Source organism: Genypterus blacodes, unplaced genomic scaffold (genome assembly GCF_046128005.1).
Source record: "Genypterus blacodes isolate CSIRO-AG114 ecotype Tasmania unplaced genomic scaffold, CSIRO-AGI_Gbla_v1 ptg000118l_1, whole genome shotgun sequence".
NCBI lineage: Eukaryota > Metazoa > Chordata > Actinopteri > Ophidiiformes > Ophidiidae > Genypterus > Genypterus blacodes.
In genome coordinates, this window is record NW_027466921.1 from 2,320,653 (window position 1) to 2,336,336 (window position 15,684).

The window sequence follows — 15,684 nt, forward strand, 5'->3', positions numbered from 1 at the left end:
CACATCTAAAGTCACGATACTTGTATTTCTTTATTGAAATATAATCGACCCCTGAGGCTAGATATAAAGGCCACAGATTGTTTGTGCCTTGTCTAGCTCCTCAGTCTGACACAGCCAGATAGAACACAACAGACCTGGCCAAAAATCCAACATACAACTCCAAATTTGGGCTCTAATAGGTTTTTGTGATCCAGAATGAAGGTTTATGGAATTCTCAACCCATCGTCTGGTGATAGGGAACTCATTTGAAGTTGTACAACATCAAATCTCAGGTTTCTTTGTGCTTGATCAAAACACTAATCCATTCTTGACTGTGTGTTGGGCCTTACAGGGACATGTTATACACATTTCCACGTTCTTATTTTAATTGATGAGCAAAAGACATCGATCCCAGTAAACCCCGTGGAAACAACTTTGACATACGCACGACACAAACTCCCTTCTATATAGGGAAAATAACAAAGTATAACAAGTCCCGTTAAAGCCAGAAACACTCAAATGGATCCATAAAACTACAAATTTGAGAATTCTTTACCTCTTGATTGGTCATGATCTTTTGATTTGACCCAATTCCTGCCTTACATTCCCAAAACATTGAGGGGAAAGGGTTGGAATCTCAGCATTTGGTCTTCCAGGCCTAAGTGAGTCCCAATCTTTCATAAAAAATAAAATAAGGGGGGGGGGGGTTCTGTTTTTGTCCAGGTCTGGGACACGCTGAGGTAACGTAGACAGTAATAAATTATTCAGTTGTTGTTTAAAAAAACACTTTGCAAGAATCATATCAATAATACAAAATGGTATCAAACATACATGACACAACATGTTCATCAATCCACGTCGTAGTCTTTCCTTCCAGCAGACCCAGAGTCTGTCGCTTCCTTGCTCGGGCAGGTCAGCGCATCCAAACATCCCGTAAAGTCCCTTTGACTTCATACATTGACGCTGTATTCCTTCTTTTTGCTTGAGGTCAGTGTTCCACTTTCATGCTGAGGTGGATTTTTATGCAATTCAATACACGAGGTTGTTCATACTTAACCTTCTTAATTCAAAACTTCATTTCCGTAGAAGGGAAACTCACTTTGGGACTGTTAGAATCCAACGTCCCTGTTACAAACCGTCCAAGGCAACAGGCACACGCAGGCAGACAGACAGGCTACAACACTGTCTTGCCCGTTTTGCTTATTTTTGTCTCGTGATATATATATATATATTTTCTTTTTACATTCAGATCATTTTGACCGTGACTTCCGTTTCAATTGCAGGTTTGAAAGAAAAAAAAAAAAAAAAACGACATGCCAATAGGAAAGTCAGAAATTGTATTAAAAGTGCAAAAATGTAATCCTTCCACGTTGTTCCTCCACACACACACACACAAAGTCCACTGACACCTTTTTAGTGCGTTAACAGTACGAGCCATTTCATAGGTTATTAAATCGCTCAGGTCTATCCACCTCACTGACTACTTGCTGTACATACTGAATGTCTTGTTGCCATAAAAACTAAACCAGCTAGGTGAACATGGCTTTAAGCCCTTCTGGGTGACGAGAGCGTCACACAAGCACATGCACACACACTGAGCTCAATGTGAGGTTTTCCCAGGGCTGCAAGGCGTTCCGTTCCCTAACATCTTCCCCCCCCCCCACACCGTCACATAGTCCTGAATTCAGCGGTACAGTGTGAAGAAGAAGCCCCCCCCCCCCTCTGAAAATTGAGATAAAGTGACATCACGACATTTTGGTTAGTGGCCAGTGCAAAACAGCTTCTCCAGGCCGCTTCAGCGCTGAAACGCGTACGTAGCCCTCGTTGTCTCCCTCTGTTAAGTTTCTTCCTTTTTGTCTACATCGCCACTGATTTTTTTTTTTACGTCACAAATAGAGGAAATAAAAATCGTCTGCATATAGGAAACTTGAAGAATTAAAAATGTTGCGAAGGATCTTTTAAGATGAGAAAGAAGAGAAAGTGATGCGGGCTTTAGTTCATACAGTACGGATGGTTAGGACCTGAACGCACCATAATTATATTGAATACAGAACCAAAAGCAGCTCTGACATTGTGTATGTATATAATTATGGTTTGCAAAAAAATCCAATTATCCAGAGAGTGTGTGTGCGTAAGCATTTTAGCTGACGCATCAGTGTAGATACATGGAGCCCTGTTAGGTTTCACACTGAGGTGTGACTGCATACATCAATCATACCTTTACAATTCAACGAATGGCATTTATACATTTCACCGTTATTTCAAACAATTACTCAATAAGCTGATATGATCGGATTTCGCCCGCGTTCCACCACTGTGGCGCGTTTCCTCAAAGAGTTCAGTCGCGACGCGTCCCCTCAGTCGCCTCGGCACTGACACTTGGACACCATAGAGCATCACATGACCACACTGTACGCCACACTCACAGAGCTCACACTTCACCCACTGACAACACCGCACAACATCGAGTTTCATAGGTTCTGCCCGGGAAAACGACCCTGTCGCCGGTCTCCCGTTCCACTTCCGGGTGCCTTCTCTGTTCTTTCGAGTCATATCCCAGCCAGTTTGTCCCATTTTTTGAGGGGTCCCCCTTACAAAAGGAGACAGGAGTCCTGATATCGAGGTGGTCCTGATCTCTGCTTTCAGGGCCGCAGAGTTTCTGGTCTTGTGTCACATTCCACAATAGATTGAAAACTTAAGTTGATCGGTAAAGAGTTTGTTGACACTGCGGTTGTGTCCTGGATGAGGAGAGGGGGGATCAAACAGATGAAGTGAGGGGGCACGGAGCGTCAGATCTCTGCTTCCGCCCCCCTCACTGTCTGCCCGGTCGTTCACCGACCGCTCCAGCAGGCTGACGACTGCTGGGGAGATTCCTGACATCCGAAAAAGTATGCAGGTGTGTGAGGGTGTGTGTGTGTGTGTGTGTGTGTGTGTGTGTGTGTGTGTGTGTGCCTGTGTGTTACAAACGTCAAACAGGATGAGGGGAGTCACAATACGGCACAGTGGAACCTGTGAGAACCTGTGGAGCGCTCTGCTCGCCATTTCATCTTCTTTTTCTTCTTCTGGTTTCGCTCCGGGATCTGTTGCCTGTTGAGGAGACGCATGGAGAAAGAGAAGACAAGTGAGAGAACATCAACAACAGAACAAGATACCATGTGATTCAATTATTGTCACATGCACACGACACGACGACACACCAACATCTGTTTACTTTGAGCTTCCTGCAACAAAGTTCAATTAAAGTATGTGACCTCATGAACTAATGAACTCAGAAACATTTAAAGACCTCTGCAGTTGACATTAACACCAATCAAGTCAATTCTGTGGCAATAGTAAACAGTGTTGTAATAGAACTGTACATTAAGTGACTTTATTGGTAGGTTTGTTTTTCTATTGTGGCACTTTTGGTTATCCTGTGTTTTGCATATTCTAACATGATTAAACATATACATCTATATAAGCCTAAAGGTCAACATGTGTATTCATATTTAGAGCAACATGAGACAACATACAAAGCTGTTCCAGTCACAAACTCCCTGTATGTAACCTTCTCTCTTTTGACCACAAGAGGGCGATGTTGATTCAGTGATTGGAGCCACAGATGTCGCGAGCTCTCCCTGATCCAAACTGTTTGCGTGTTATAAACAGAGACGTGAGTGTCAATGTTCCAGCCATGTATTTGAATATTTAATTGTGGAAACACTGAAATATGGCTCCTTGTTGTTTATTTCCTTGGGCCCCCGAACAGGATGTGACCACATGGAGATCATCAAAACAAACCAAATTCTTCCCAAATTACACGTCTGTTCAGACAGGAAATAGCTCTGGGAGGCTTTTTTTTTTCTCTCCGGGTCTATCCTGCCTAACAACACTTTCACTGCTCTCTCACCATGCTAATACAGTGAGAGGAGCACATGTATGACAAACAAGCACATGGCAGGTTGGTCTTGGCGTCACACAGGAGCTTTTGAGCATTTTCTAATCTACGCAGAGAAGAAGTGAACAGTTACCTTATCACACGGACCAGCTCGTGAAAAGCTTTGTCCACATTCATCGGAGGATCCTTGGCACTGGTTTCAATATAGGTTATCTGAAGACAGCGGCAGAAATATTCTTCGTTAAAGCACGTCATGCATCAGTGGGACGAGAAATGAAATGAACTCAGACATTTTGTGATAAACTTAGACTGCTGTGTTTAGATACTACGCTAGAGATTAGATTCTATCATTCCTATCTGTGGACAATTTGCACAATATTCTGTCAACAACCGTTATGAGTAGATGGCAGTGTCCCTGTGCAGATATGAATGATGACATCATACATGTCCATTTGAGCTGACGGGACAGGTTGATGTGAGCGTTCCAGAACATGCTGCTCAAGATTAGTTCAACAAGAAGAGTATGAAGATGATAAGGGAGGAAATCACAATATAAGTGGACAAAAATAAGTTGTGTGTGTGGGCTGAGTGGACACGGAGTCCCACAGTGCTTCAGAGCCAAACTCATGCAGTGCCACAGAGAAAACGCACACTCAGCAACCACCGGGCTTTAGTCTCTCTCTTTCTGCCGCTCTGCCCACACCCAGAAGCCTCCAACCCAGGAATACCAACAGAGGACACACACACACAAGCCAAATCATTGCGTGCATACAGCATAAAGCGCATTTCAATGTCCAATGACGTAACATGTAGAAACCCAGTCATAACAAACACAAACCTGCACAAACAAACACAAACAGGCCGTTACTCACGTTGTGTTTGGCAGCCATCTCCTGGCCCTGCTCAACTGTGACTTTCCTCAGATGGACCAGGTCCACTTTGTTTGCCACCAACACCATGGGGAAAGCCTCCCTGAGAGAAAACACACACACACAACACACACACACACACAAACTTTATCTTTTGAACGATAACAAAGGATCTGAGAGGTTCAAAAACATTTCATCACGACGAGCATTATTATATAACACACACTAGATAACGACAGGAAGAACAGATCTCACTTTTTTCTCTTTTTGTTACCACTAAACCTGGCCAGACAACAACTAGGCAACTCGGCTGCGCTCCAGTTTGTCTCTTCTGTTGTGTTGTTGGCGGAGCTCACTCGTCTCTTCTTTCACCACTGTTTATTCAGATTCGCCCTCAGACATGAGAACGCGACTCTTTACCACTCTCACATTGTCAGATATAACAGCTGATGGAACTCCGTCTTCCTACTGAGGCAACCAAACATAACCTGACCTGACTGAGGGTGGCAAAGTGTGGCCTAAAACCAAAACCTAGACCTACAGCCCAAACCCTCCCATAACTACAAACATTCGACCCTGTTGTCGCCCCCAAACGGATCCTTCAAGGACTAACTGTTCCTCTGGCAGGTGTGAATCTATTCAGCTGTTTGTAGGATTGATACACTGAATATAGTCACAGGACCTTGTGGGCTAAGACAAAGACTTTGAATCGCGAGAATGTCAGTGTGTAGGCAGTGCATGGCAGCTGGAACGGCTTTGGTTGTGCTGCAGATGAATCCGGGGAAGAAGGTGGGAGTAAACAAGCCGTCAAAGCTGCAGAGGAGCTTCACTAGTAAACCTGTCGGGTAGCGTTTCAGTGTACGTAAAGGACGTCACTTTGCTAGCTTTTGTCCAAACTGACCCAGCAAGGACGTGGATGTTGCACTATTGTAGTCAAAATGCTGCTGAAACTTTCCGTACGAATCGCTGGAAAATGTCACTAATAGATGCCGACGTGTGTTTTTCACCAACAAATCGCTTAAAATCAGGCTAGAATCGTAAACTTTGAGGGGGGAAACACAGAACCAGAGCATCCAGTGAATGCCAAACGTGATCAATCCGACCCTCCGTGCTTTCGCATTAAAAGCCCAGATTGTAATTTGGTCTCCACGTGGACTGCATGAGCCATTCTTTCTTCTCTTTCTGGCTTTACTTCTCCTTGTGGCATAAACTGTGGTATTTACGGGGGCTCAGATGTTTTACCCACACCAGATTCCGTCAGCAGGAAACACCACAGGGATGAGATATTTTTCGCAGAGGCACAAAGTTACGCATTCCTGTCAGAGTCTAATGAGGATTTCGGAAATTTCTACAAAAAAAAGGTAGATATTATAGGTTTAAATAAGTATGAGTGAACGTGTGTGTGTGTGTATGCTGAATATGTAGGAGGGAGACGATATGCTGATTTTGTAAAGATTTTTTTTTTATCTATTGTGGCACGTATTCATCTTGTATTCATCTTGTTGATTCTGGATGGATTGGACTGACTAAGCCTCAGTCTGACCCCTTGTGTCCTACCTGTCTTTGACCCGTAGTATGAGCTGATGGAACCGGTCCACGTGTTCAAAGCTGGCCTTGTCCGTCACGGAGAAAACGATGAGGAAGCCATCTCCGGTCCTCATGTACTGCTCCCTCATGGCGCTGAACTCCTCCTGGCCGGCTGTGTCCAGCACTGCATAGAGGAGACGAGAGGAGACACGTTTAATCAAACTCTTCCGCTGACATCTTAACTCAAAGCAGCTCTTCAAGGTCTCTGTCCTCACCGTCTAGTATCGCCCATTGTCCGTCGATCTCCGTGTGTTTCAGGTACGAGTCCTCTATCGTGGGGTCGTAGTCCGGCACGAAGATCTTTTGGAAGAACTGGATGGTGAGGGCGCTCTTCCCCACGCCGCCGTCCCCCACCACCACCAGCTTGTACGTCGGCAGGTTGTCGCTTGGCACTGCACTGGTCGCCATGGCTACCTTGACAAATGGTGGTAAGGGTGGGAAAAGGGCAACTCGGTGGCTGGTCTGAAAGAGAGAGAGAGAGAGAGAGAGAGAGAGAGAGAGAGAGAGCAAAAGAGAGAGAGAGAGCAAAAGAGAGCGAGAGCGAGAGCAAGAGAGAGAATAAAGAAAGATTAGGGGTGTGATTAGTGGAAAACAGGGAGAGAGGACAATGGAGAGATGTGTTAACATTTTTGTTGCAGCTGCTTCTTTTATCACCATGGAGACCGCAAACCAAATGCCACGAATCATGTGTAAAAGCAGAAAGATGGAAAGAATGAAAAAATAAATAAAGACAGAGAGAAAAATGGAGGCCAAGAGGGGAAAACAAACTCGGCGCCGTCAAAGCCTGCCTGCATCCTTCAGTTTATCATCCTCCTCCACATGAATCCCACTTTCTTGTTAACTGTTAATTATCAATTATTCATCTAAAAGGCTTCAGTTTCCAGAATCCTGAAGTTAAATTAAAATCGCACCTAGCAGAGGAATATGCTGCAAAATGGGGTTTGTAGCACAGCAGAGAGGCTGATGAGACCTTAAATCCAATCGGTTATCCTCTAATTAGAATGTAGCAAATACATGTTAAAGAGTTTCTTCCACATGTCTAAACTTAGTTAAACTGACATGAAGATTGACTGATCTGATCTGCTCAGAGACGTCCTATGTGTAAGTGAAACTAAATAAGACTGAACCTCAACACTATATGTGGCGCAAGAAGCAGCTTTAGCTCGATAATATAGCCCTAAACAGCTGTCGCACAAATGAGCTACACACGTGATTCCGTGCTGAGAAAAATAACGCTTGCCATGTTGTCCAAATATTTATATGACACAAACCCAGACATTCAAAATAAACTCAGATAAACACTTAAACAAATGAACGGTAACTGTATGTAACACGACGTCACTTACGACAACAGGCACACCGTCAAATAAGCACCGTCTCAAAAATACAAGCCCTGTATGTCACATTATTGCGTGTGATGATGAAGTGCAAAGTGCTGCAACATCGCTGATGTCCTCATTCTGTTTTAGTGTCCACTGGATTTGATTTCGCCCATAACAACAATACTTGTGTGTGTAATTCATGCATTAACCAAGGCTAAGTTAGACAATTTTTATTACATTTAAATCCGTCTAGCTCCATTGTAGGTCACTGTGCCAAAAATACTTTTGTTTGCACTATTCTACCAAGGCAAAAAACACGAACTGAAATATTCAAATAGAAGGGGAACAACCCGAGGAAACATGTGACAGGAGAAACTTTACACATTTGGCTAAAACTCAACAATCCTCACAACCATCTTCTTGTTTTTTTCATTTTAAGTCTATAAAAATCTAATTTGCCGGTTTGAGCCTCCAGTCTGAACACTGTACGATACCGAAATAGGAATCACTGCATGTGGTGAATAATAATTGTTTGTCCTAATAACCCTCTAGCTCTGATAAGCCAAGTGTGACCCAGCAGTGGAATTTGGGCTAATAAGTAAACCCTGCTGGGCCGAGCAGAAACCAGGCCCGGAGACTCCTGTTTGTCTCCCCTCCGCAACCCGCAGTGGCCACAGAACCAGCGGGAAAATATGAAGGCCGGGACACAGATGGGTCGCTGCAGTTTGTAATTATGGGCTCTTAGAAAACAGGAATAAACATTTATTGTATTTTCCCACGTTCAAGGCAGAATAGCAGAATAGTAAGTAACTTTTGCCAATCCACAAAAAAGAAAGGACAAAGTACAAAAACAAAACAAAAACCCTGTAATTCTCTATTTTGATTGGATAATGGTTCAAACAGTTTGCATAAACATGAGGGAAAGCCAGCGTGTACAGTATTTGTTGTTTCATCTGCCTCGAGTTATACAGCATGATTCCAGTCTCTCAGGGCCAGAACTTACACAACATGTCAGCAACCTTGTTTCTCTTATGCAATTATACGCTTTTATGGCCAAAAAGCCATAGCTCAGCTCACAGCGCAGCAATGCTGAAAGAACACTTTGGAAGGGAGGAGGGAGGAAAGGGGGGAGGGGAGGGGGTGTGACAGCCATGGGAAACAGGGAACGAGGGGGACAGGGAGGGGACAGGAAAGGGGGCAAATGAGGACAGAGATGTCACGGTATAGCACTGAGGCCTTCTTTTAACCACTGTGGTCGTTTGGATGACTGTGTGGAAGCACAAGAGAGTTAAAGACCAGCATGGAAGAAAGCAGAAACTCAGAAAACAGAAATCATTAAAGTGTCCTAAGCGTACAAAAACATTGATGTAAACTTTTATCTTTTAATCGCCATCTTCCAAAGGATTCCTCAACGTGTTCTCATATGTTAACTGGTGTTATTATAACACCACTTTGATCTATTGGTGCCTCTCTAAGGAAATGAGCAGCTATTAAGATTAGTTTGGCAACAGTGAAATTAACTACAACAAAAATAGGCCAAGATCCATAAAATCTTTATCTTTATCTCTGGAAAAACATTTTAAGAAGAGAAAAGAAAAACTTAATTCAATGTGCACAAATGAATATACCCTTTTTTTTTTAATTCGCTCAGGGTTTGTTCCTTTGCTGGACGCTCTCACATACACACACATGGAGGCTGCTCGGTACAAACACAGACCTCTCTACTGACCACCAAGCAGCCTCACTTGCACTTTGCTCAAGGGCACCTCTGCGGCTGTAATGAGCACATATGCATCGTGCTGGTCAGGGGATACACTTGTTGACTTTTCTTGAAAGGCCCCAGTACATTTCAAAAGATCAAAGACAACTTGTGACCTGAGTTGAAGTCTTTCAGTTTCTATCTGCCCCCTCATACTAGGTTTATGAATGATGAATTCTAGCTGACCTCTCACAACCTTGACTGTTTAAAATATAAGACCTTGAAATTTGAGATGTACAAAAAAACCATAAAGGATTCTAAGTTAATGTGTGTAACTAATTGTTGTCCAAAATGCCAAATAGAACCATATAATACCGAGGTCCAAACTGTCAACAGTAAGGTTTTTTTCCATTATACTGCAGCAAGAGAAAGAGCAACTACAAACATTCACACACTTGTGAACTACAAGCACTACAACCCCTGATCCACCCACGCTCCATTCCTCCATCATACACCAGGAAACAGCTGTCAGCTGGCTACAGTCTGTCCCTTCCTGCCCCACACAATGGAAGGAAGGAAGACGTTTCCTTCCTTTCCAACACCAGCCAGAAAGCCAACCAGCAGTCAGTCAGTCAGCAATTTGCATAAAGAATTTCTTACCCCAAAATCCTAATATTAAAACAAAAAATCAGTCAGAGGGGTTATTAATCTAAAGGTACAGTGAGTGGCATAGGTGGTGTGTTTGATAAGGCACTATCAAAGCAGCCAGAGCTATTAATCAGAGGCACCATGAAGTCATGTTGCCTATCACCAACAGGCTTAACTGAAGCTGAGTCAGGTCAAAACCACGTGGGGGTGTGTCAGTATTTCCCTATTATTACTTTGGTGGTGCAGACACATTTTGAAACCTGTCCAACACAGTGACACACCGACACCCAGTCCAATTACAAAATGTACTTCGGGTGAGGAAATCCTGGCCTATTGGTCCAACCAAAGTCAGTTAGGTCATCAGTGAGTACATTCACATGTACGTGATAAACAGAGGTATGCTTTGGCCTATTCCCTTATTATGTGACTGGAAATCGATTTATTCATGCCTTTATGCAATTTATGGCTTTAAGAACCACAGAGCTCCAGGGCTGCGTAGGCCATCATTCTTCTCATGCATGACAGTGAGGCCATGTTCACGCTACTGCAGATAAATTAAAAAAATGCATAATTTTCTCTCTCTTGGCTTGCCATCAGTGCTCAGTCGGCATTTTGAAACCCAGAAAATAGAGCTCTTTGAAAACATTACGCAAGATCGATATACTAGAAAATGGTTCTCTCTTTCGTAAAACAGTTAAAAAAAACCACCTGTACACTGTATGTAGCTGTAAAGAATATAGAGGTTTGTTTCAAAGGATGTTTTAGCATGAAAACACAGTGTCATTGGTTTCCATTGTGTCCGCCATCAAAGGGTCGACATGATGCTCTAAGAAGCCCATTGGGAAGAGGATCCCTTTAAGAAGAAACCTCTACCATTATCTTTTTGAGATGAAACAGCAAAGTTCAAACAGTGTCTGAATATCACCAGTGGCTTCCTGTGCCACAGCTTCCATTCCCACAGAAATGTATGATAAAAATAAATTTAGCCATAAACTACATTAATTTTTAGACTCCAGTCTTTGAGAATGTCTCTGAGGATTAGACTGCCGTACACACACACACACACACACACGCACACACACACACACAGCGCACGATTGTCCGATGTTCTCTGACTTACTGAAAGCAGTTCATACTCTGACATTTCTATTCATTCTGATAATGTTCCATTCATCCTCAGTGTTCCAGCCATGCCACAGGATGTCATGAGTGAAGCCCTACAGGGCATCAGTGACATTTAAGTGCTCATTTCCACACTGTGTACAAAAACCTCAGCTCATGCTACGGAGAAGATCGGATGTGTGACGGTGGCGACAAAGCACCTGAGTGTCTATTCAAAATGAGACAAACATGTCTGTCTCATTCCTTTAAAGTACAGGTTGATGGCTATACCGTACCCCAACAGGTCATGTTGGGGTTCCATTACTTCTACATATATTTGTAAGTGGGCTGCTTTTCTCTGGTTGATCCTTTTTCCATCTTCTTCTATTTTTCTCCTTTTCCTTGATGTTGTCCACCACCACCAGCGTTTCAAGCCAAGCCTCAGTTCTTCTAGCTTCTTGTTTGTTGCCCAACCCCTCTAGGGGCCTGTCTTACTGTTCTTCTTCTCTCTCTCTCTCTCTCTACTCTCATCGCTTGCCTGCTTGTTCCAGTTTTTTTTTTTTCATTCTTTCATGTACAAATTGTTCATTTTTCATCCCCTTTTACTTTCCTCTGGTATACTCGTATCCCATTTCCATCTCCTTGTATGCTCATTTTCACTCTCTTATTATTGCTCTCTTGTGGGAGTCCTGGGTTCAAAGCCCACTCTGTTTCAAAGGGCCGTGACCTTACTGTTGCATGAATGCTGAATGTGCACTTTAACACACATCTCTTCCCTTTTTTGTTACAACAAAATTGTTTTAAAAACTCAGAATCTTGTAGTTTTATTGAACTAGACGGGCAGTTACATTCTTCTCCTCCACACTCTTTAGACAATGTGCAACAACACTACTAAAGTTGAATGTTGTACAAAATGTGTTTTTGTATGTGTTGGGGTTGGAATTTTGGTGGTAGAGTTCTGAAGTCAAATGATTGTTTTTTAAAAAAAGTGTCTTAAAAGTAAACCAAGGTCTCCAAGGCTCACAAGGACTTATGGCACCAATTTCAAGGTCATAGCAATCAAAAGAGGCAGACTCGTCAAAAAAACTAGCAAAGGTCTTAAAAGCGTTAAGTGAGAGAAAACCTTCCTGTGTTCCCAAAACGAACTACTTCAAGAGAGAGACTGTAGCCTGTTCAAGTGTGAGAGTGCAAACGGAATGAAGAAATGCAGATTACTAGAACTGTTATCCAACTGAAAGCTTTAGAAATCATTAAAAACACGGCCCACACCCCAGCTGAGAGGCAGCCCAGGCTGGTGTAAACACATTACGCACTGAAATGGACTCTTCCTGCCTCAGAGGGAAGTGCTGCTACAACACGGAGACCCACTGTAGTAAAAGTGAGCACTGCAGCCACATGGATGTCTGTGGAGACGAAGCGGGCCAAGATCTTCCCGAGGAGCCAAATCTGAGCAGATTACAGGATATTGATGGCCAAGGATCAATGCCACTTCAGAATTCACCCAAGTTTTATTGAAGACTAAGGTGTTTATTTGTTGTTCAGTCAAGACATTTGCTGCTTGCTGGAAGATGCCTATTTTCTTCAATCATTTTAAATCGATCATGTAAAGTTTGATGGATAGGTGGCTTCAGACCCAAAGGTTTATCGAGTTTAAGTTCTAAAAAACAACAACAATCTCACTGAAGGAGAACCCCTGACAAGGACACACCCCACCTTACTGTCAGCCAATTAAGGTTTGACCCACAATGCCTCTACACACTTTACAAAATAATCTACAATGAACTTCAATGGTCAAAATGGACCGACAGCTGAAATGAAGCAGACTTAGAACCTCATATTGACCACATCAGAGTCGTTCTTTGTAATATCAGACATCTACATACTGAACTGAAAGGAGAAGCTGTTGGTCAGTGCACTTAAACGCAGACGTACGGTTACAAACCTGCTTCACTCTCGACAACAACACAGACATACAAGTTATACTCTCTGAATGCAAGGACACATATGATGCTTGCAGGTTCTCTTTACTCTTCACTCTATGATGGTACATTCAAGCACCAACCAGGCCGTTACACACCTAAGAAACGGATCACACCGAGTGTGCTGAGTGGGGCGCCTACTCTGTGAAGGTCAAAGGTCACAATTAGGCCTTAGGTAAATGCTTGAGAGTATGTCACATCACCAACACAACCTCCATCATCATCATCACAGTTCCACACTGAAGCTATGACGGTAAACTGGGATCCATCCCTGATCTTGTGATTTCACATTGCTATTAATAGTAATTAATAACAGAAGCAATCTGTCGCTCTCTCCCTCTGTGTGTGTGTGTGTGTGTGTGTGTGTCTGTGTGCAGACTGACTGCTGCTACTGAATGATCTCATCCGATGATTTGATACATGAAGAATCTGTCTTTTCTACATGTCGGTGTATGTGTTTGTATGTGAGTGTGTGTGTGTGTATGTTTGTTTTGAAGGACACTGGGTTCAGCATTGATCATTTTAAGCAATCAAGGAAAAACAGTGTGTGTGTGTGTGTGTATGTGTATTGATCTAATCCTGATGTGAAATGTTTAACACATATGTAAGCCCGTGCGCGCGTGTGTGTGGGCGCGCGGGCGTGTGTGTGTGTGTGACCGTCAGTAACCGCCCCTGAATAACGGATTTTCGGTTCCTTCATCTTTCGCCCAAGTTCGCAGCAATAAGCAATTTCCGCAAAGTGGCTGCTGCCGTGGTTATTGTTCCGTAACAGCCCCTCGCGTCTACCTGGACCATTTTATTTCCGCCATGTTTGTCATAATTGAGCCTTTCTGCAAACCTTCTTCTTCTTCTTCATTGAATCTGCTCTGGGGTTTGACCATTACGGCGGCGGCACTCAGTTCCTCGTTACAGAAGCCCGCATTCACGACCTCCCCTCGGGTCTGCACGAAAAAGGAAACTTACCGAGAGCGAGCTTCGCCGTCGCGGACACAAAGGAACCTCCTCACGTCGACATACTCCTCTTCATCTTCCTCTTCGTCTCTTTCTCTGCCTCTGCTTGTCCGCTTCGAGACGCCGCCGCCGCCCCTTCGCCACAGACGGGAGTGGACTTCCCACATCCACCAAACAATACGCTCGGCAGAGAAATCTTTGTATTGCAACAGCTGATGCCACGAATAGAACCGTCCCGCGGGGGAGACCGAGGAGCCTGCGGACGCGTCACACGGGCTAATGTTGGGTTTCAGCGTGATGTCATGTCACGATTTAAATCCTAGTTCTAATTGAATACATTTGGCCTTTTTGACAAAATAAAGCGGTTGTGTTGAAATCGCGTGATCAAACGAATGAAATTATACCCCCCCCTTTTTTATGAAATGGTATGTCCCGTCATACTGTAAGCAGGAGTTCTTTGAAGGCTTGTTTCAAATGAGCTTTTCCTCTTTAAAATGTGAATATAAGTACATACACATATAGTTCAGGGTGATCATTTCCATTTATATTTTAAATATTCGGTCCAGCACAGTGACATCACCGACTACAGCCTCAGAATTGAGTTGGATCAGAATCACAGAATCAAGTACTAGCGTCAAAAATGCAATATGTGAATTAAAAACTTTTTTTTAAATGACTGTAAAGTAGAGATTTCTATTAGAGCAGCGGGGTTTTGCACCTAATAGTCTTAACTAAGTGTAGGTAGGAAGTATTCAGTTAAAGTTCAAAATTAAGTGATATCTAAATGCATGTAAACCTAAATTATGTATTTAACTTAATGGAGAGAATTTCAGAATCCAATCACACACCACACAATTTAAAAAGGAGAGTGAGTAGATTGTATAACGCTTCACTGTAGAACATAAACCAAATCTGAAAATGTAGACGGTTATTCAAATGTTGTGACATAATGTTGCTGGCATATAAGATATTCCCATCAACATTGTCAATGGAGTGAATTAGTGACTAAACACACTTGCTTCTTCCCAGAAACACTGGTGATAACACGGCTGATTGGAAGCTGGTAAATATATTCTGAACATCAACTCAGAGCCAGAGAGGACAGAGTGCAAACACTCAGGAATAATCGCTTCTCATCAGGAGCCAGATTCAATCATGTATTATTTAAGGAGAGACGTGACGTTAATGTGTTGTTAATACATGCACACAAACATACACACACACACACACACACAGATGTACATATGTGCTTCTCAAAACACCACACACACGCACGTACACTTACCGCTCAGACTGCTTATGATGGAGGTGTCCATTATCAGTAAGCAGTGAGAGAGAGAGGGAGGTAAATAATTTGATTAAAGTGGGGGTGAGGGAGCTTGATATGAGCTTTTCCCCTATAAATAAAGTAGGAATTGCATGCCGTTACATTTTACAACTCACATTACAGGGCCTAATAGATGTATAATGAAATGGGAACCTCTCTCTCCAGCCCTCTCTCCATATCTGTCAGTGTTTCCAAGACAGACCTATCGTGGGTAATTTAGTATTTAAACACAAGGAAGGAAGAAAGAAGAAAAGAAAGCAAGAGAGACTTCTGTTTGTACTCACGCTAAATGTACATGAGGGAGACACAAGCTGCTCTGTTTGATGAGAAGCTCTGCGGTATTGA

The 15,684-nt window shown here is 43.1% G+C and overlaps 2 protein-coding genes across 2 annotated transcripts in view; both read right to left on the reverse strand.

Annotated features, from left to right (window-relative positions):
* Positions 1-900, reverse strand: part of pth2ra (parathyroid hormone 2 receptor a) — a 29,262-nt gene extending 28,362 nt beyond the window's left edge. Inside the window, exon 1 of the mRNA XM_076161959.1 lies at positions 811-900. The gene's annotated coding sequence lies outside the window, so the exon portion shown is untranslated. The remainder of the gene's footprint in view (positions 1-810) is intronic.
* mrasa (muscle RAS oncogene homolog a) lies at positions 7-14,245 on the reverse strand. Its single transcript, XM_076161958.1, has 6 exons — positions 14,025-14,245; positions 6,528-6,774; positions 6,283-6,436; positions 4,729-4,828; positions 3,990-4,069; positions 7-3,066 (listed from the first exon to the last, which is right to left on the reverse strand). The coding sequence occupies exons 2-6, from the start codon at positions 6,718-6,720 to the stop codon at positions 2,967-2,969; spliced, it is 627 nt and encodes a 208-aa protein (XP_076018073.1). The 5' UTR covers positions 6,721-6,774; positions 14,025-14,245; the 3' UTR covers positions 7-2,966.
* Between the last annotated feature and the right edge of the window lie 1,439 nt (positions 14,246-15,684).